The sequence below is a fragment of the Hemiscyllium ocellatum genome, chromosome 30 (genome assembly GCF_020745735.1).
Source record: "Hemiscyllium ocellatum isolate sHemOce1 chromosome 30, sHemOce1.pat.X.cur, whole genome shotgun sequence".
In the NCBI taxonomy this organism is placed as follows: Eukaryota; Metazoa; Chordata; class Chondrichthyes; order Orectolobiformes; family Hemiscylliidae; genus Hemiscyllium; species Hemiscyllium ocellatum.
Window position 1 is genome coordinate 51,221,306 of NC_083430.1, and position 21,039 is coordinate 51,242,344.

General features: G+C 41.5%; 1 protein-coding gene across 1 annotated transcript in view; it reads right to left on the reverse strand.

The window, feature by feature from the left end:
• The window catches only part of wasf2 (WASP family member 2), a 33,719-nt gene extending 13,323 nt beyond the window's left edge, over window positions 1-20,396 (reverse strand). The window contains exons 1-4 of the mRNA XM_060847296.1: window positions 20,280-20,396; window positions 4,184-4,346; window positions 2,524-2,658; window positions 502-655 (exon numbers count right to left, since the gene is read on the reverse strand). Coding sequence (XP_060703279.1) covers window positions 502-655; window positions 2,524-2,658; window positions 4,184-4,316 — 422 coding nt within the window. The 5' untranslated portion in view covers window positions 4,317-4,346; window positions 20,280-20,396. The remainder of the gene's footprint in view (window positions 1-501; window positions 656-2,523; window positions 2,659-4,183; window positions 4,347-20,279) is intronic.
• Window positions 20,397-21,039: the final 643 nt, after the last annotated feature.

The following is a 21,039-nucleotide window of genomic DNA, read 5'->3' on the forward strand; positions in this document are numbered from 1 at the left end:
AGCCACCAGGATACATGAACAGTAATTAGCCACAAAAAGAGATCATAAACTCTCACTAGTATCCTTACATACGGATAAGAAAGGACACCACTTCGACTGGGACAACACCATCCATCCTAAGACAAGCCAAACAGAGACATGCATGAGAATTCCTAAAAGCATAGCATTCCAGCTGGAACTCTATCAACAAACAGATTGACTTAGATCCCATTTACCATTGACTGAGAAAAAGAACAGGAAATATCACCACCATGGGAAATTACATCACCACATGAAATGGCATCACCAACCCAAGGAAACCTAAACAAATAGAAAGTGGGCCACGCCACCAGTGCTTCATCCAGAGACTCACTAATGATGGTACTTAGTATAGTGAGGAAATGTCTGAAAACAAACCTTCCACCTCAGCAAGCAAACCGACATCCAGAATCACAACCTGAGCTACAAATCTTCTCTAAACTCACTAACCTTATTTATACCACACTGTTCAGCATCTCCTACCTGTATGGAGTTAGAATATGAAGGGGTGGTGGCTTGTCACATGTATTGTACGTATCATCAATAGGAACGGGCACAGATGACCGACAGAACAACTGCTGATCCTGCTTCGTGGAGCTTTTGAAAGCTTTCCTCAGGTTGATTGCTTGCAGTGAAACTGAAGAAAATACAGATTATTTCAAATGTTTAAATGTGCCCACACTGGTCTGTACAATTCTTCAATGTCATCTGACATGTTCACGAATGCAGCATCTCTTAACATCTTGCCCAAGTCGTCATTCTGCATTAATATGTTTAACTGACAAAGCTCTCTCAGCTGTTCAGCTTTGGAGCCATGATGGTTAAACTTCTTTTACCCCACCCCGACATGCTTATTTCACCCTCTAATAAAGCATGGAGACTTCAATCAGGAACAAAACCCCAGACTGCTACTTCATTTCTCTATCCAACTGCATTGCTCCAGCACCATCTCAAACAAGATCAGTTCAAAAACAGTTTAGGAAACCTGGACTCTCCCAGACTGAATCAATATACCATATAGTGAATTTAATTTATACATGCAACCATTAGGGAAATCTATAATTATTAATATCTTCTAGCTCTATTATAATAATTTTTGTAAACTTATTATTCTACACTTTCGTTTCCAGGGGTTCAGTAAAAGACAGATCATATATTCTAAATTCTTGTTTGTAGACGTTTAGATTTTTTTTTGACTGCTGTGGATGCAGTGGGCCAAAGGCCCTTTTTCTGTGTAGCTCTCTATGACTTGGCTTTTCTGCCAGGATTTCAGCTTCTCCTACACAAACACAGGAGATACAAGACTTTTCCCCTCACTTCCTCTTGATTAACGGACAGCTTGGTGGCACACTGCTGCCTCACAGCGCCAAAGACCCTGGTTGAATTCCCACCTCAGGCGACTGACTGTGTGGAGTTTGTACATTCTTCCCATGTCTGCGTGGATTTCCTCTGGGTACTCCGGTTTCCTCCCACAGTCCAAAGATGTGCAGGTCAGGTGAATTAGCCATGCTAAATTGCCCGTAGTATTAGGTGAAGGGGTAAATGTAGGGGTATGGGTGGGTTGCGCTTCGGCAGGTCGGTGTGGACTTGTTGGGCCGAAGGACCTGTTTCCACAATGTAAGTAATCTAATCAAATTAACAGATTAGGGTCCCAAATGCTACTTCCTAGTTTATTTCTATCACTTCCAAATAAGTGTATTACAAACACCAAATACTATGGACCGTATCCACAAGGGAAGCCAAAAGCAGATTGAGTAATTATCATTTTGCTGTAAAGCTTGTCTGTTTGCAACAAATCTGAATTATTACTGTTTGCTTTCCACATTAACTTTGTCTCGTTTTTAATTCTCTGCCCATGGCATCCTACACTGTTTCTAGTGGATTAAGACAAGCCTTTAATTTGGACTTTAATTGGATACAGAATGCTCAATACTGAAGATGAGTGCTTGAGTTTTTAAAATGTGTCAAATATAACTAGTAAAAAATAAGTATTTCTACTTTGCATTCAACTACCATTCACCTAAACTACCAACAGGATTAAAGAAAACACTACTTTTCAACTTATCATACAAGAAAAATAAGATACCACGGTATGTTCATAAGTATGTCAATGATAACTTGAAAATACATTTATTAAAGAATTGAACTTTTGTTTCTTCAGGCTAATCTCTGTTCACTAAACTGAGGCAGAGCAATTTTACCAGCAACAGGGCTTGTTTCTGGGTCAGTCATCTTAGTTTCAAGCTTGTGAATGGTCAACAACCAAAGTTTAAAAGCTACTAGCCAGCAAACCAAAAAAGGTATTGAAGCTGCACTCTTCTGTGGGTAGAATGGGGAAATAGCTTGAAGTGTTTCTAAATTAAGACATGAAAAGACCTAAAAAGCACGGAATGAAGAGGTTTGCACTACTGTCAGATGTTTCATATAAACTCAACACTTCAGCAAAGTAACAGTTATATGATATCTGTATAAAAACGTAAACATCACCAGGTCATTCTCTCTTACCGTCTTCTACTTTGGGATCGAGTTGTGTTACTTTAACCTGCAAACGGTCAATCCGCTCTCCAAGGCTGTTCACTCTAATAGCGAAGCTACCTGCTTCCCTAAATAGCTCACCAAAGATATCCTCGGCATATTTACCTGACAAGAATTAGAGGCAATAGGTTAATAGGCAACAGTTATAAAATCACAAATGTAAAAATACTAGGATTAAAATTCTATAAAACCAGGTTTCTTCAATTATTTCTGTGTACTTGCACGCAAACTTCCAGCAGCAGTTTCTAGACTATAGTCGGTCTGGTCAGTCAATAAATTCAACTTTTAAGAAATAAATACATGAACAAAGACTGAAGCAGGCAAGCTGCATTTAAATTAATATAACTAAATATTCAGAATGCAAAATGAGAATTTCAGGTTTAAATATTTTGGGGATGGGAAGAAGGGGAAAATGTGCTCTGGGTGTGTATTTGGGGTGGAACAAGGAAGAGGCACATTAGTGAATTGTTTATAAAAGCTGCTTATAACTGGGTTGGATACAAGATAAAAGATGATGAAAAAGGCAGGCACAATTCAGAAAAAATCCATTACTGCATAAGAATTGCAATTAAAATGAACTTGGCTAAAACTTCCATCAAGATGAATTTATCCTTGCGCATACATTCTCGTTTTAATATAAAGCTATAAATAGCTTAATCCAGGGAACATTGATGTTGAGAAACCAAAATAGTTTACATTGACAGCTGTTTTCATTTGAGGCAGACAGCCAGATTTTTAAGTGTCTGCACCAGCACAGACACTTCCTTCATGCTGGAGTTGCAGAACAGATGTTGTCCTATTTCCTATGAAGCACTTCCCTTTATTTGAAAGAATTACTGATGAATAAGATAATTCAAACACTATAACATAGGAACACTGTCAGCAAAAAAAAAAGAAACCCTTGAATGTCGATAGCGAAGACAGCAAACCACATCACAAAAATCCAAAGCAACTGAGACACACAAATGGGGAGGTCACAGCCCAGTGGTATTGTCACTGGACTGTTAATCCAGAGGTGCAGGAAATTATGTGGGGACTAGGTTCAAATCTAGCCAAAGCAGATGGTGCAATTTGAATTCTATAAAAATCTGGAATTAAGAGCATTATGACCATGAAACCATTTTGAATGCTGGAAAAACCCATCTAAGTTCACGATTGTCCAGTAGGGAAAGAAACTGCCATCCTTCGGCAAAACCTGCATGTGACTCCAGACCCACTGCGATGTGGTTGACTCTTAACTGCCCTCTGGGCAATAAATACTGGCCTAGCCAGTGATGCCCTCATCCTGTGAATGAATTTTTAAAAATTCAGAGTTCACCCACGAGCCCCTTCATTGTTCAGACACTGTATGATGTTTTCAGAGAGCTAAATACAATGTGACCTTTTGCTGTTTTCAATTGTCTGCAATCTCTTATTTCACAGAGATTTCCAGCAGACATATAGTGAGTAGCAGGCTGCAGCAAGTGAAAAGAAATCAAAAATAGACACCAGGTTACAATTTAAATCTTGTGCGTTTTGAATCAGGAGCTCTGACAAAGAGAGTTAATAACAACTTTTGATCAAAGGTTTACATGTTTCGAAAATGAGTCTTCTAAAAATTAAAAAGGGAGACAGACTAAATCATACTTACTCAAACTGCCAAGTTGCCTGATGACATTTGCAAGTGTGATATTTGTCACACATTCCAATTCACTTTGAATACTATTAGGCAGAGGCTGGTGGCACAGGTACCTCGGTTCAATGTTCCTTGTTACTAAAGGCATCGTGGTTCACAAGCTAATACAAGATAGGACCTAAAAATACAAATCATAAAAACCATGAAAATCTCAAATATAGTATTTTTAATATCACAGAATATATTAACAAGAGGAAGTACTGAAGCTCCAACCCTACTTTTTAAGAATAGATTATTGCAAAATATATTGTTTCTGCCAAAGTATACGCAAGTTATGTGACAGCTGTATAAACCTTCAGTTCAACCACATTTGAAATATTGTGTACCATTCTGGTCATCACACTTTCAGTAGGACGTGGATGCTTTAGAAAGGGTGTAGAGGCTTACCAGGATGTTGCCTGGTCTGAAGGTCTTTAGGACTCTCGTACTCTCTTCATAAACTAGAGTCATAGAGATGTACAGCACGGACACAGACTCTTTGGTCCAACTCGTCCATGCCGACCAGATATCCCAACCCAATCTCATCCCACCTGCCAGCACCTGGTGCAAATCCCTTCAAACCCTTCCTATTCATATACCCATCCAGATGCCTTTTAAATGTTGCAATTGTACCAGCCTCCACCACTTCCTCTGGCAGCTCATTCCATACACGTACCACCCTCTGTGTGAAAAAGTTGACCCTTAGGTCTCTTTTATATCTTTCCCCTCTCACCCTAAGCCTATGCCCTCTAGTTCTGGACTCCCCCAACCCAGGGAAAAAAAAACTTTGTCTACTTATCCTATCTATGCCCCTCATGATTTTATAAAGCTCTATAAGGTCACCCCTCAGCCTCCGACACTCCATGGAAAACAGCCCCAGCCTACTCAACTTCTCTCTCTTTAGCTCAAATCATCCAAACTTGGCAACATCCTTGTAAATATTTTCTGAACCCTTTCAAGCTTCACATCTTTCCGACAAGGAGACGACCAGAATTCTACGCAATATTCCAACAGTGGCCTAACCAATGTCCTGTACATCTGCACCATGATCTCCCAACTCGTGTACGCAATACTCTGGCCAATAAAGGAAACCATACCAAATGCCTTCTAGATAGATTAGATACTCAGAGGCTTTTCTCAGGGTGGAAAGTAAGAGAGGAAAAACATTTAGGAGAGAAGTGTGGGGAAAAGTTTTACCACAGAGGATGGTAGGAGCCTGGAATGCACTGCTGGTGGAAGTGGTGGAAGCAGGCAACATTTAAGGTGTATCTTCATGGACAAATGAATGGGAGGCTAAGAAAGGGATAGGATGTGCAATAAGTAGCAGGTCTAAATAAGGACAGGAATCGAAGTAGGCTTGGTGGGCCAAAGAGCCTGTTCCTGTGCTGTATTGTTCTTTGATTCAAAACTTGAAACAGATAGAAAGACTTCGCACCTGCCTTCCATTCCAACTTGTTTCCAATAGAATTAAAAGTTTTGATGAAACCATACCTCCATTTTAGAATTTTACTTTGAGGTAACTGTCTGTTGTACTGTTTATGTATGGGAATTTCTCCGCAGTTCTTTGGCTTTACTCACTTGGACAGCAGTCTAAGCTCTTGATATAGCAATTATTTATTTGTCATTGCATTTGAAATACAGGGAAGAAACGAAATTAAATTATCTCAAATTGGAGTTCTCTCAATCAGATATCAGTTGACTAAAGACTGTAAGACTGCTGTCCAAGTGACAAAAGCCCAAGAATGCTGCACAGAATTTCCCAGGAAGTTTGTTTAATATGTATATTTAATTTTATAACAGAGTGTGCACGGTACTGATCTACCAAGCATGTAAACATTTTTAAAAAAAAGATATGAAATAATTGCACTTAAGAACTAGCATTTAAAATGTTTAAAAAAGTGCGAATAAATTTTGTGGGTGCAAAGGTTCATTTTGTCAAGTTTATTTCTGCATTGAGTACACTCTGAAGTGATCAGACCATTGGCCTACTTACATTTCAACAAAATTTCAACTTACTGTTTTCCAAAAATACAATGGGATAGGAAACTCGTGCTGCATATTGCCAAATCTTATTCAGTTCACTGATGAAGAGCTCCCATCGGAAATGCTGCAGCTTTTCCTAAACCAAGCTCTGAAGCAGCAGCTGGCAGACCAGCAGAAAGGGTAGTCAAGCACATCCCAGATAACCTTCAATCTTAGAATGGCTGGTCTGCATTCCACCACTGCTCAAAACATTTGCTGACAACTGCCCATTTAAGAGATCTTATCACTCTTCAGCACCAGCTAACAGACTAATCCCAACTGCCAGACCCTACCATCATTTTCAGCCAAATCATTCACAATTTTAAGAAGTGCTTGTCATTGCATTGACTGGAATATCAGCTTGATAAATAAACTGACAGAATAATTTCAATCAACTACACCTGACTTTAGGCAACTCGGTACAATCAGCTGCCTGGAATAACATTTCAAATATAATGTTTCAAGTGAGAAACGTTTTAATTATTAAATTTCAATGGTACAAACCTTGCTTTGTCAGAAGTCTCACTGATGAGTGTCTGAGAAATCTAACATTGTTCTGAAGCAATTTTCTAAATGCAACTGAACACAAAATTCATTAAAAAAATAATAATGGGATATGGGCGCAGCTAGTTAGACCAGTACTTGTCCATTGCCAACTTCCCTGGAAGTGATAGCAGTGAACTGCCTTCTTGAACCAGTGTCGTACTTGGATATAGGTACACCACAATGCTGTTAGAAAGGCATTCCCGGATTTTAACACAGTCACAGTGAAGGAATAACAATAACAGTTCCAAGTCAGGATGGTCTGTGGATGAAGGCAAACATACAGTTGGCAGCATTCCCATGTGACTGTTGCCCTAGTTATTTTATGTTTCATAGATTACAGTTTGGAAGATGCTGTCCAAGGAATCTTGGTGAGTTACCAGAGTGCATCTTATAGACGATATATACTGCTGCTACGGTGTATGAAAGGTGAAAATATTGAATGTTGAAGATGGAAGATAGGCAGCCAATCAAGCAATCTGCTTTGTGTTGGATGGTATTCAGCTTGAATGTTGCTGGTGCTGCACTCAACCTCAAGTGAGAGAGTAATCCATTGCATTCCTGACTTATCTACCACCAAGAAGGTAGAAGTATTGAGGACACAAAAACAAAATTACTCACCACAGAATTCATAGCCTGCGACCTGCTCTTGTATGTAAATGGCTGGTCTGGGTCAGTTTCTTGTCCATGTAACCCCTAGTATATTGACAGTTAGGCATTCAGTAATGATAATGCCACTAAAGGTCAAGGGGTGATGGTTAGATTTATATGGGTTGAAAATGGTCATTGCCTGGCACTTGTGGGTGTAAATGTTACTTGCCATCTGTCAGCCCAAACCTAGATATCATCCAAGCCTCCTTGTACTTGGACATTGGCTGCCTCAGTATCAGAGGAACCACAAATGGTGCTGAACGTTGATGAGTGCACAGTGAACATATCCACTCCTGACTTTCTGATGGAGGGAAGGTCAGTCTTGGGAGATTACCCTGAAAAACTCCTGAAAATGACGTAAACACCATAAAACAATTTTCAGTGAACACGTTTGTTCCAACAAAAGTTTATTCATATTCTAGCAACTTCAACAATGAATATGACAAGGTTATAAAGCAGCCAATGACTCAACACATTACCAAGGTTGTTTCCTTAATCTGCTATAATTAAACAACTGTAAAATGCCTCATACATAAATGCCCCAAAAGATAGTTACAAAATCTGGCACATATATTGCTCCATTGAAGCACAGACAAAAATGCCAAAGAAAGATTTTAGAAAAGGTGGCTAATAGCTTTGTCAAAGAGCTTAGTTTTAAAAGAAGGAAACTGGTTGAGAAACAAAGATTTTGGGATCAGAATGCTTCAGCTCAGGGTTTCGAAGATTAAGTCAAGGCCACCACTGGTGGGGTTATGCAAGAGTTCGGAGGGAACTGGAGGCATTTATGGCAACAGGAAAGAATGAACAATGAGAATTTTAAACTTGAGATGCCAGAGAACCAGAAGCCAATGCAAATCTGCAAGCACAGGAGAATGCATAATAGAGGATCTAGTGCCAATTAGGATAAAGGCATCAGAGTTTTGTACTTACATTTAAGGAAAGAGAATAGAAAACCAGATGATTGGAGAGGTCAGCCAGGAGAGCATTTGAAGAAGCAAATCTACTTTTGAGAAATAAAGCAACAGTTATTATGGAACTAAAGAATTGTTCGGTTTCAGAGGTTGCACAGTGAATTCACATTTTGCAACAACTGTAAATGGAACAAGTTCTCTCATAATTGCTTTGGTATAAATACCTAACAAGCAGCTGATAGAGCAAGGAGCTTCTTATAACAACTCCTCATATGGTACCAAGTTAGAGTGGGAGAGGATGGAGAAGGAAGGTAGCTAAGTTGAGGCTTGACTGCCCTAGAGTACAAAGACATCTAACCTTATAAACTGGCTGAAAGTGGGCCATCATTTAGAGAGTGGAGGATTCTTGGGGAAAGGTCAGCCAAGGAGAGCATTTGAAAAGGAAATCCAGTCAATTTCCATAGTCTGGTTACAAAACAGACTGGTAAACACGAGGATGACATGGTGGCTTAACGGTTAGCTGTATTGCCTCACAGCGCCAGGGACCCGGGTTCGATTCCTGCCTCAGGCAACTGTCTTGTGGAATTTACATATTCTCTCCATGTCTGCGTGCGTTTCCTCCAGGTGCTCTGCTTTCCTCCCACAATCCAAATATGGGCAGGTTAGGTGAATTGGTCATGCTAAATTGCCCATAGTGTTCAGGGATGTGTAGGTTAGGTGCATTAGTCTGAGGGAAATGTAGAGTAGTAGGGGAATGGGTCTGGGTGGGTTACTCTTCAGAGGGTTGGTGTGGACTTGATGGGCCGAAGGGCCTGTTTCCACACTGTAGGAATTATAACGATATCCACTGACTAGCTCCTACCAATTTTCAACTCAGGACTGAGTTGCCAATTTTTAAAAAAGTCAAGACCATTTGATAAAGGAAACTTAACATCCTTACTCAGAATGACCACTTCATGATTCCAACCGTACACAAACACTGTTGTCTGTCATTGCCCTACAAGTGGTCATATAAGTCAACTGCCGTCAGTCATTTTAGCAGGGCAACTAATAATTGCAAATAAAACCATAAGATATAGGACAAATAGGCCAGCCCATTAAGTCATCTGACATTCAACGAGATCATGGTTGATCTGACAATCCTCAACTCTACTTTCTTCCCTTTTACCCATAATCTTGGATTTACTTAGTGATTCAAAATTTATTTCAACAATGAATATACTTAACAACCATGGCCAGATAGCCCCCTGCAGTAAAGAATTACACACCTTCAGGAGAATAAACTCATCTGCCTTAAATGTAGGACCCTTTATTCTGAGGTTAAACCTTCCGGACCTCTGACTACCACATGAAGAAATACAACCTTTCTGCATCTATCCTGTTCTAAAACTGTGCATACTGCACTAAGGTCACCTCGCATTCTTCTAACCTCCAAAGTACAGGTCTAACCTACTCAACCTCTCCACATGAGAGATCCTCCATATCTAAGATCACCCTAGTGAATCACCTCTGAACTACATCCAGTGCCAATATATTTCCTTACATAAGGGGCCCAAAACTGTTCATAATATTTCAATCATAGACGGAATAGTGCCTTGCATCGTTTTAGCAAAACCTCTCTACTTTCGTAGTCCTCTCCCTTTGAAATAAAGGTCAACATTTTCTATCATTCTAATATTTTTCAGACTGGAGGCCTGTGACCAGTGGAGTGCCACAAGGTGCTGGGCCCTCTACTTTTTGTCATTTACATAAATGATTTGGATGTGAGCATAAGAGGTACAGTTAGTAAGTTTGCAGATGACACCAAAATTGGAGATGTAGTGGACAGGGAAGAGCGTTACCTCAGATTACAACAGGATCTGGACCAGATGGGCCAATGGCTGAGAAGTGGCAAATGGAGTTTAATTTAGATAAATGCAAGGTTATGCATTTTGGGAAAGCAAATCTTAGCAGGACTTATACACTTAATTGCAAAGTCCTAGGGAGTGTTGCTGAACAAAGAGACCTTGGAGTGCAGGTTCATAGCTCCTTGAAAGTGGAGTAGCAGGTAGATAGGATAGTGAAGAAGGCATTTGGTATGCTTTCCTTTATTGGTCAGAGTATTGAGTACAGGAGTTGGGAGGTCATGTTGCGGCTGCACAGGACATTGGTTAGGCCACTGTTGGAATATTGTGTGCAATTCTGGTCTCCTACCTATCGGAAAGATGTTGTGAAACTTGAAAGGGTTCAGAAAAGATTTCCAAGGATATTGCCAGGGTTGGAGGATCTGAGCTACAGGGAGAGGCTTACAAAATTATGAGGGGCATGGATAGGATAAATAGGCAAAGTCTTTTCCCTGGGGTGGGGGAGTTCAGAACTAGAGGGCATAGGTTTAGGGTGAGAGGGGAAAGATATAAAAGAGACCTAAGGAGCAACTTTTTCACACAGAGGGTGGTACGTGTATGGAATGAGCTGCCAGAGGACATGGTGGAGGCTGGTACAATTGCAACATTTAAGAGGCATTTGGATGGATATATGAATAGGAAGGGTTTGGAGGGATATGGGCCAGGTACTGGCAGGTGGGACTAGATTGGGTTGGGATATCTGGTCGGCATGGACGGGTTGGGCTGAAGGGTCCATACTGTATATCTCTATGATGCTGATCCCCAGCACCTGCAGTCCTGACTTTCTCCTACTTAACATTCCCAATCTGATGTAACAGGTGATTATCACAAGACTATTAATCCAAATAATGTTCTGGGGACTTGGGTGTGATTCAATTAGAATCCTGAAATTCAGAGTTTGATGACAACTATAAAGCTACTGTCAATTCTTGGAAAATCCCATCTGGCTCACTCACGTCCTTTAGGGGAGGAAACCGCTGTCCTTACCCAGTCTGGCCTATGTGTGATTCCAGACCCAAAGCAATACGTTTGATGTTGAGCAATTACAAACCAGTGAAGGCATCTCTTCCCTACTACCTGCTCAAACTAGCATCCAATTTCAGATTCATGACAAGGAGTCCCTAGTCCCTTTATTCCATAGCTTTCGGCAGCCTTTCTTAATTTAAATAATACTTAGTTCCTCAAATCGTTTCGTCAATGCGCATCACCTCTTTTTCCCACATTATATGCCATCTGCCCATATCCCTCCGCAGACTGTGTCATTCTATTTTTGTATCATCCATAAACCTGGTGATATGACATTCACCTTCCTCATTCTGGATTACTGATGCTGGAAGAGCACAGCAGGTCAGCCAGCATCCGAGGAGCAGTAAAATCGATGTTTCGGGCAAACGCCCTTCATCAGGAGTACAGGCAGAGAGCCAAGTTATTGGCATAGTTTGTAAATAATTATGGTCACAACATTGATCTCTGTAGCACACCATTATTTACAACTGCTTCCATTTTGTGCATATGCCCAAGCCGTGAAGCCTTCTTTGAATGGCTGCAGCCAGCACATTTATCCCAGAAAGGTCTACTTCATTTAATACTTTGTCTTCCCATGTGATGCTGAGAATATACCATCAACACAGAAGACGGAAGCTGTTGAGCGTTCTTAGTAGGTGGAGATTGTCCACGCATTGCGTGGAGGACACAGACCTTACGTGTAAATATCTTGGTCCTGTGAATCAATCTACTGTTTTTTGAAGCCTGTTTTGATTAGATTAGATTCCCTAGAGTGTGGAAACAGGCCCTTTGGCCCAACAAGTCCACACTAACCCTCCGAAGAGTAACCCACCCAGACCCATTTCCCTCTGACTAATGCACCTGACACTATGGGCAATTTAGCGTGGCCAATTCACCTGATCTGCACATCTTTGGACTGTGGGGGTAAACCAGAGCACCCGAAGGAAACCCATGCAGACATGGGGAGAATGTCCACACAGACAGAACCTGGGTTCCAGGTGCTGTGAGACAGTAGTGCTAACCGCTGTGCCACTGTGCTGCCCCATAATTAGTCAGTCAACATTGATGGCTGATTTTCTAATGATTGTGCCAAGCTCTTCACCGAGGCATGTTGTCTGATGAACCAAGGCCCAGGGATCTACAAACCAGCAGTTTGCTACAAGCTGGATTGAGGTATACCCCAGTAGGTGGTTTTACAATTAATGCAATCAAATTGTACACTGAATTATGATACAGCAAACAGATATAAAATAATTTGGTGTGCTTTGTACAGTGCACAAGTTTCCGTAAAAAATCACATTTAAAATTTAAAAGGCACCTCATGATCAATTTAAACTACTATGAATATCATGGATGGCTTTGTGCACTATTAGCTGAACAGTCAGAACTGTGAAGAATTCTGCTACTGTGAGCATTGTCTGTTCCCCTACGAAGGTGTCAAAAATAGTTATGTAGCGGTTAATCACCAGTTGCACGGCAGCACTGTTTCCTACAGACTTCTGCAAAATTTAAGTTTCCTTAATATTAGCTAATTTATATTTTGTCTGAGCAGCTTTTCAGACACATATACCCAATTTTCCAAAAATTTCAAAATCAGAAATGTAGAAGTAGTGAACGGGTAATCTGTCTAAATTGCTTGTGTTTCAATAGTCGGTTCACAAACGATAGCTTAATTAAGACTTGATTTATCTTCCCCTCCCAACCTACACACAGCTGACAATTGATAAGGAATAGAGTTCTTCCCCTCCCCCATGTGCTAATTACAAACAACATAGCACACTTCCTGTTGGATGATTTCAGTTTGATTATATGCCCCACCCACCTGCAATGTTTGTGGCACTGCGGCACATTTGAGTCACTGTTTAGCAACTAAACAATCTGAATTCCTTGCAATCATCTAGCAGGAATCGTTTTTGTTTGAAAATATAATTAATAAATGGCCAAAACATGTAGCTGAGGGGACAGAATGATCAAAATAACTGACAAAACCTCACATGATGGAGATCTTAATATTTTTTTGAAAAGTTGAAATCCTGATTAAATGAACACACACACTTGGCCTCCATCTCAGATACAGAATAGCAGGCAAATCGAATACAAGAAAAGTGAAGATGATGTCTGAAAATTGCAGGATGCAAAGCTAGATTAAGTGGCAGCTGACAAGTAATGTCAGGGTAACTTGAGATTATACCAAACATAGAAAATATGACTATGCTATTTGGCCCATCAAGCCTTCTCCACCACAATCATAGCTGATCCTCTATCTCAACGGCATTCTTGACACCTTTAGTGCGAGAATTTTTTTTTTAAAAACTCTTCAATAAGAGGTTCCTCTGCCTTCCGTGGTCAAGAACTCTACAGGTTCACCACACAGTGAAGTCTCATCTCAGTCCAAAGTGGTCTACTCTTTATCCTGAGATTGTGACCTCCTTTTGAGGACTTCCCAGCCAAGGAAAACCTCTTACTTATAGCAAGTCTGTCCAGCCCTGTCAATGTCATGTTACAATAAGATCCCCTCTCATTCTAACCTCCAATGAATACAAGCCCAGCCAACCCCTCTCCTCATACAACAATCCTGCAATCCCAAGACTCAGTCTGGTGAACCTTCACTGCAATCCTTCTAACAAGTTTATGTTTTATGTAAGATGACAAAACTGCAGGTTTGGTCTTACACAGACCCCTTTCAGCACAGAAGGACTTCCTTGCTCTTCTCCTCAAACCTTCCTGCGATTGATGCCAACACAGTGTGTTTTGCAAACTGCATGCTGCACCTGCATGTTCACTTCCAGTAATTGATGTACAACAGGACATGGCTGTCCTTGTACATCATCATTTGCCAAATTAACAGCATTTAAATAATGCAGGGCCTTTCTGCTTTTCCCATCAAAGTGGGTAACTTCACACCAACCACATTACTGTGACTCTGGTGTGTATTTGACCACTCTCACACTCTGTCTAGATCAATGTGGTGGAGAATTCCATTCATCATAACTGGATGTTTGCTAAGAGTTGGCAAACTGCATGTTCGGAAATATATTACATGTTTTTTTTCTAAATCTTATTATCGTGAAACAACCTGTTTCAAGCAACGTGATTGGAAAAACACTAATCAACCAATAATTCATATTAAAAACCATTCACCCAAGAGCATCTGATGTAACCCTGCAGCTAGTGTACAGAGGAATTTTTTTTGTTTCTGTCAATGCGATGTTAGCATCACTGGCAACTCTAGTACAGTCTGCCAATCCTCAACTGGTTCCAGGAAGGGTAGGTCACCTGGAACTGCCACAAACCATGTGCTGTAGATACATTGACAATGCTGCTAAGAGGAAAACTTCAAGACTTTGAACGGAGATTTAAATCCCTGTCACAATTTAGTCAGCCTGGAAAGAATCAGGAACATGATTGTGTCCTTGCACACCTGGTACCCTTGTTTGTTCACATAGTTGAGGTATTGATTCAGAAGATGCAGAAGGAGTCAGGGTGAATCTCATTGCACAATATGGGTTCTGCTGCCCGTGGTAAGGGGTTGAATTTTTCAGGTGGTGAATGGGTACCAATTGAGTCTTTCTCCTCAATGGTGTCAAGCTTTTGACCATTGCTGGAGCAGCAAGAATCCAGGCAAATGGAGAGTATTCCATCATAATCACAACTCATTCTTTGTAGAAGAGATGGCTTTGTCATTTAATAAGCGAATTACTTGTCATTGGACCTACTCTTGTTGCCACATTTATATGGCTCATAGATTCAATTTCATGTCAGTGATAATATGATAAGATGGTCATTGGCTGGTACTTGAGTGGTACAAATGTTGCTCGTCACTTATTAGGTGAAGACTAAATACTGTCCCAGTCCTGTTACATTTGGACAGAAACTGAACAGCCTATTTCTGACCTCATGATTAACAGAGAAAAGGTCACTGATAGAGCAGTTCAAGATGGTTGGGCTGAGGACATGCCCTGAAGAATTTGTGCACCCATGTCACAGCAGTGAGATGACTGGCCTTTAACAAACATTTTCCTATATTTAAATGTGACTTCAATCAGTGGAGATTTTCTTGATTTCCACTGACTTAAAGTTTACAAGGGGTTCCTGACATATTACAATCGACTGACTACTCTGTTGACTACAAAAGCAACAATAAAATGGAGTCAGATCATAGGGAAGCCATTATGGTGTCTTCAGGATTCTGAATCCATTCCATCAAGCAAAACAAAAACAAAATAAAATTCAACTAAAAATAAAATCAGCAATTATTTTGTTATTCACTTTGATGAACATCTGACTGGAATATCAATTATTGTATGTGAGGTTAGCCTTATTACATGTGATGAACAATAACTTCAATTTACACTTAAGGGAGGAAACACATCATGTCCTGAGTGTTAGCTACCTGTTCTATTTTGCACTGGCTTTCACAGCAACATTTTGTACATTTGGAGCAAAGTTTTCACTAGCACAGCATCTACTCAAATGTTGGACAGGACGGTAAGTTTTTGTCAGAGGCCAAAAATGATAGGATTTGAAATATTTAATTTACTGGTTTAATAATTATACAACCACCCAATTTATGAAACAAAACTTTAGAGTTGCGTGCCACCTGTAGACTTTAGTAGATAGGCAAATTAAAGATTTCAATACCAACAGGTTTTAATTGAAGTGAAAATAAGCAGAGTCCAGCACAACTCCTGCTGTATCTGCTACAATTAAAAACAATTCAAAATGCAATCCACAAGGTTCACAATACACATGGATTTAGTATAAAATCAATCATTAATAAAAACAATGCCAAGGACTGTTCCCAAAAAACAATGCAACTTCAAGAATAAATCACAAAAAAGTATTCCTTATATTTAAATAGAAGCCCATACTGTAATCAGGAAGTCGGTGTTTACCTTTCACATAAACAGATTATCTAATTACATTCACCCACTCTGTTCCTAGTCTTTTTATCCACCTTTTCAATCTAATCTCAAAAGCCAACATAGCTCACTGCACCCAGCTAAATATTTCAGTGAAATAGTCAGGCCAATTAAATTGTGATTAGTTGGGACAACAGCATAAAATTAATTGTCTACACAGGCTACGTTCATTAGTAAATCTCTGAGTTGCAAATGTTTTTAAATGCTTTGGATTAAATGTTATGTTTTCACAAAAACACATGCCTTTAAGTTCACACCCATTTACAGCAAAACACATCAGAAATAAGGATATCCATCCATTCAAAATGTAACCTCTGGGCTCAGACAACATTTTTCATTACAGCAGTCAAAATGACTTAGTAATTTACTATTTTCTGCATACCAATAGCAAATCCAGTGTCACACACAGTGAATGCTTACTGGTGATCAGTGAAGTATAACTGATGTTTCCTAGCCTAATGACACTTCCTTTAGTTTACTTTCCTTTCGTGCACAATTCAAAACATTTTCAGGCAACTTCACAGAATTATGGTTGGATAAAACAGTCTGCCCACTGCAGGTAGCTGAAAGTAGCACAGGGATGACACTAAAAAACCCAAAAGAACTGTAAATCAGAAACAAACGAAATCGCTGGAAAAGCTCAACAAGTCTGACAGCATCTGTGGAGAGAAATCAGAGTTAACGTTTCAGGTTGAGTGACCCTTCCTCAGAACTGAGATTATCCGTGTTCAACTAACATTTTCTACAGGGCAAATTAGTGGGAGCAGAACAATGTTCCTCCTCAAATCCTGAAAACTGTGCACATCCTGCAAAAATGTCAGCCACAACAGTTTAAAGATATCTCACTTCAGATCAGAATGTGCTGGATTCAGTTCCCTCTCCAGGGCTTCAGGAGAAAATCAAGACTTACTCCAGTGGTGCACCAAGATAACACTGCTGTAACACAGTCACTACCAGTCACAAATTGGATGTCGTGTTTCCTATGCTATAAATGACCAGACTTCAGAAGTAGAAGAAAGTGAGGTCTGCAGATGCTGGAGATCAGAGCTGAAAATGTGTTGCTGGAAAAGCACAGCAGGTCAGGCAGCATCCAAGGAAGAGGAAATTCGACGTTTCGGGCATAAGCCCTTCATCAGGCTTATGCCCAAAACGTCGAATTTCCTGTTCCTTGGATGCTGCCTGACCTGCTGTGCTTTTCCAGCAACACATTTTCAGACTTCAGAAGTACTTCACTTACCAGGTGGTCATGAACATACTGTATAAATGTAGGTCCTTTTCCTTTATTGCATCTGCATGCTCCTAAGTGAGAGCAAGCTAAACGATCTGGGACAGGGATTCATAGATGACAGACTGGAGTGGACAGATTAACTATATTTTGCTTTTCCCTCTTTACTTAACCTATCATGAGGAAAATCTAACAATCATGTTCCAGGACTATCAAACACTTTTTACTGTTTAATCTTTTAACTCAGAATCAGTGTTAATAACATCAAATATAAACAAACAGAGCAGAACTTTGGGTTGTCCAAGGTTTAATCACAAATAGCCTGCAACCAATAAAATTTCCATGTTGGACTTCAGAGCAACATAATTCTTTTAAAAATCTTAGAGACTTCAAATTCCAGGGGGAACTTAAAGGAGATTACAATCCTTTGTAAAGGCCCCAAAGGCTGTGAGTTAATGCCACCTTGAGACAAAGACTGCTTTTTAAATTTCAATCCTAAAATTTGGCAGTGGCACAGAACTGTACCTTGACCTGAGGTTCAAAGCAATAACGCCACGTTTTTAGGAGCAATTATCATCTCAAACATGAAGATTTGCAACTTTCCACATACTCCCATCTCCTAAAATAGATTTTCAGAATGAAAATACAAGGCCCATGCTCAGAAAAAACATTGTGGCCAGAATACAATCCAGATCTGGTGATTGGTCAATTAACAAGATTAAAAGTCATTTTTTTCCACTCTATTTATCCACTCTATTATAGGACATTTCTGATTAATTACTTCCCATGTCAATCGCAACTTCTGGCGCTAGAAAAAGCTTATATTTTTAAACTTCAAAATGCAGCTCAAAATTCTAATCAAATTCAAATACTTTCCCTCAACAGACATTGCGTACAAAAGCAATGGCTTGTGGGAAGACAAGAATAGTTAAGTACACACCCAAGTATGACTCAACGATTGGAATGGCCGTGCAAATGTTCAGATTATTTTATGACATACCAACTTTGAATTTCACAACAGTACACCAAATTTCGTTTTGACAAACCATTGTTTTTTTCTTAAAAATACATGCAATAGGCAAATGAGACATTCTGAAAGCTTTAACAGTTTTTTTTTAAAAGAAACATCATATTAAAATTCAGGGCAACAGAATACATTTCCTTAAGAAAACTATTTGCCGAATTACTAACTTCAACATTAAATACTTCAAATAATGTAGTTTTGAGGAAGAATAACGTATGAAAAACAAGATGCCTACCTTAACACGGCAGTAGACAGAAAGGTTAAATTCACCACAATCCGGAACAAAGTATTTCCCCTTCCTCAAAATGAAAGTTTAAATGACCAAGGCAGCTGATCGTGCAAAGGTTTGCTTAAAATTGAAACATTTCGGCAATTTTTTCACCATCTTTTATAGAATGCAAACCTAACAGACTCGTAGCTCGAGATTTTCCACACCAAACAAGTACTATACATCCTTCAATATGTCAAGGCAAACATTGTAAAACTTCTAACTAAAGCAAAGAACTGCAAATGCTGGAAATCTAAAACAAACTGCTGGAGAAACTCAGCAAGTGTGGCAGCATCTGTGGGAGAAAACAGAGGTAAAGTTTCACGTCCTGTGACCATTCATCAGAACAAGATTCTGAAGTGTTACAGGACTCAGAATGTTATGCTTTTTCTCGATAGATGCTACCAGATCTGCTGAGTTTCCCCAGCAATTTCTGACTTTATTTATTACAAAGCCCTCCTTTTGGTCAATTATTTTCAGTTGGTGCCAGTTAGATGGCCCCAAAATGAACGCTGGATGCAGAATAGTGCCAACAGCAAGGGTTCTGATTCCTGTATTGGCTGTCCTGGTGCAGGGGGCCATTGGGCCCTTTGTACCTGTACCACCTCACTAAATTATCATGTCAATCTCCAGCTTTTCCACCATTTCATTGCACATTATTTTAATCCAAATAAACTGAATGGTCCAATAGTAACTGTCTCCACCATGCTTCCAGGCAGGGTGGAGGATGTCATGGTGAAGGGGGCGGGGGATGGCAGTGAGGGGGGAGGATGGCAGTGGGGGGGGGAAGAGGATGGCAGTGGGGGGGAAGATGGCAGTGGGGGGAAGATGGCGGGGGGGGAAGATGGCAGGGGGGACGATGGCAGGGGGGGATATGATGGCAGTGGGGGGGATGATGATGGCAGTGGGGGGGATGATGATGGCAGTGGGGGGGATGATGATGGCAGTGGGGGGGAGGATGATGGCAGTGGGGGGGGATGATGGCAGTGGGGGGGATGATGATGGCAGTGGGGGGGATGATGGCAGTGGGGGGGGATGATGATGGCAGTGGGGGGGATGATGATGGCAGTGGGGGGGATGATGATGGCAGTGGGGGGGGGATGATGATGGCAGTGGGGGGGGATGATGATGGCAGTGGGGGGGATGATGATGGCAGTGGGGGGGGATGATGATGGCAGTGGGGGGGGATGATGGCAGTGGGGGGGGATGATGATGGCAGTGGGGGGGATGATGATGGCAGTGGGGGGGGATGATGATGGCAGTGGGGGGGATGGCAGTGGGGGGGTGGCAGTGGGGGGGAATGGAGTTGGGGGGAGGGGATGGGAGTGGGGGGGGTGAGGAGGGAGTGGGGGGAGGGATGGGGGGGCGTGGGGGGGGTGCAGGCAGGGGGCAGGGAGTGGAGGGGGGGGGAGGACAGTGAGGGGGGGGGGAGGGCAGGGAGTAGGGCGGGGAGAAGGTGCTGTTCCCCGGTGTAGAGCGCTCGCTGGGGCCGGGGCTGGGGCTGGGGGTGGGGGGTGGGGGTGGGGGTGAGGGTGAGGATCACAGCAGCAGAAGCCGGGAGCCTCCAGGCCGCGGCTGGAATGGCCCGGATGACAGCGCGAGACAAAAGGAAACTCACTCGAAAAGATTCCCGCCGGGAGTCGCGGCCGATCTCGCATCTTAGAGCGGAACCTCCGCTCGGCCCGGGCCCGGTCTCCACCCCGATCCCCCGACACTCTCCCTCCCAACCGCCATGGCCACGCCCACACACCCACATAACCATTTCCGCTTCCGGTAGACTCGCCATCCCATTGGCCAATCAGACCATCAATCACACTGACGTAATACAATCCAGGAGAAACCATTCCAGACTGAGGAGCGGGGGGGAATATTTCACAAAAATGGTATAAATGCTGAAAACATCGGTTACATTGTTGCTGCTCGGCAACAAAAATATTATTACTAATTCATGACGAGACATTGGGTAAAAGTTGAAACCTCCTTCCGGGACTTCTGAATGTTACTGATTTACTCCTCGTCACTGGGCGTTGTGGTCCTGTCCAGATGTTACACATTCCAGAGCAGGTCTGTGCACAGCCTGGAATGATCAGAGTGGGGGGACTGCCAGTTACAGAGAGGGAGGGTGGGGAATCTACCAGATCACATAAACAGGAGATTAACTAGATCACACAAAGGGGCAGAGGCTGCGAGATAGCACAGACAGAGAGGTGAGATCTACCAGGTCACATAGGGCGGGGATCGACCTGACTGTAGCAGGATGGTAACTCAGTGATTAGCACTGCTGCCTCACAGCACCAGGGGCCCAGCTTCAATTCTAGCCTTGGGCGACTGTCCATGTGGAGTTTGCACATTCTCCGTGTGTCTGCATAGATTTCCTC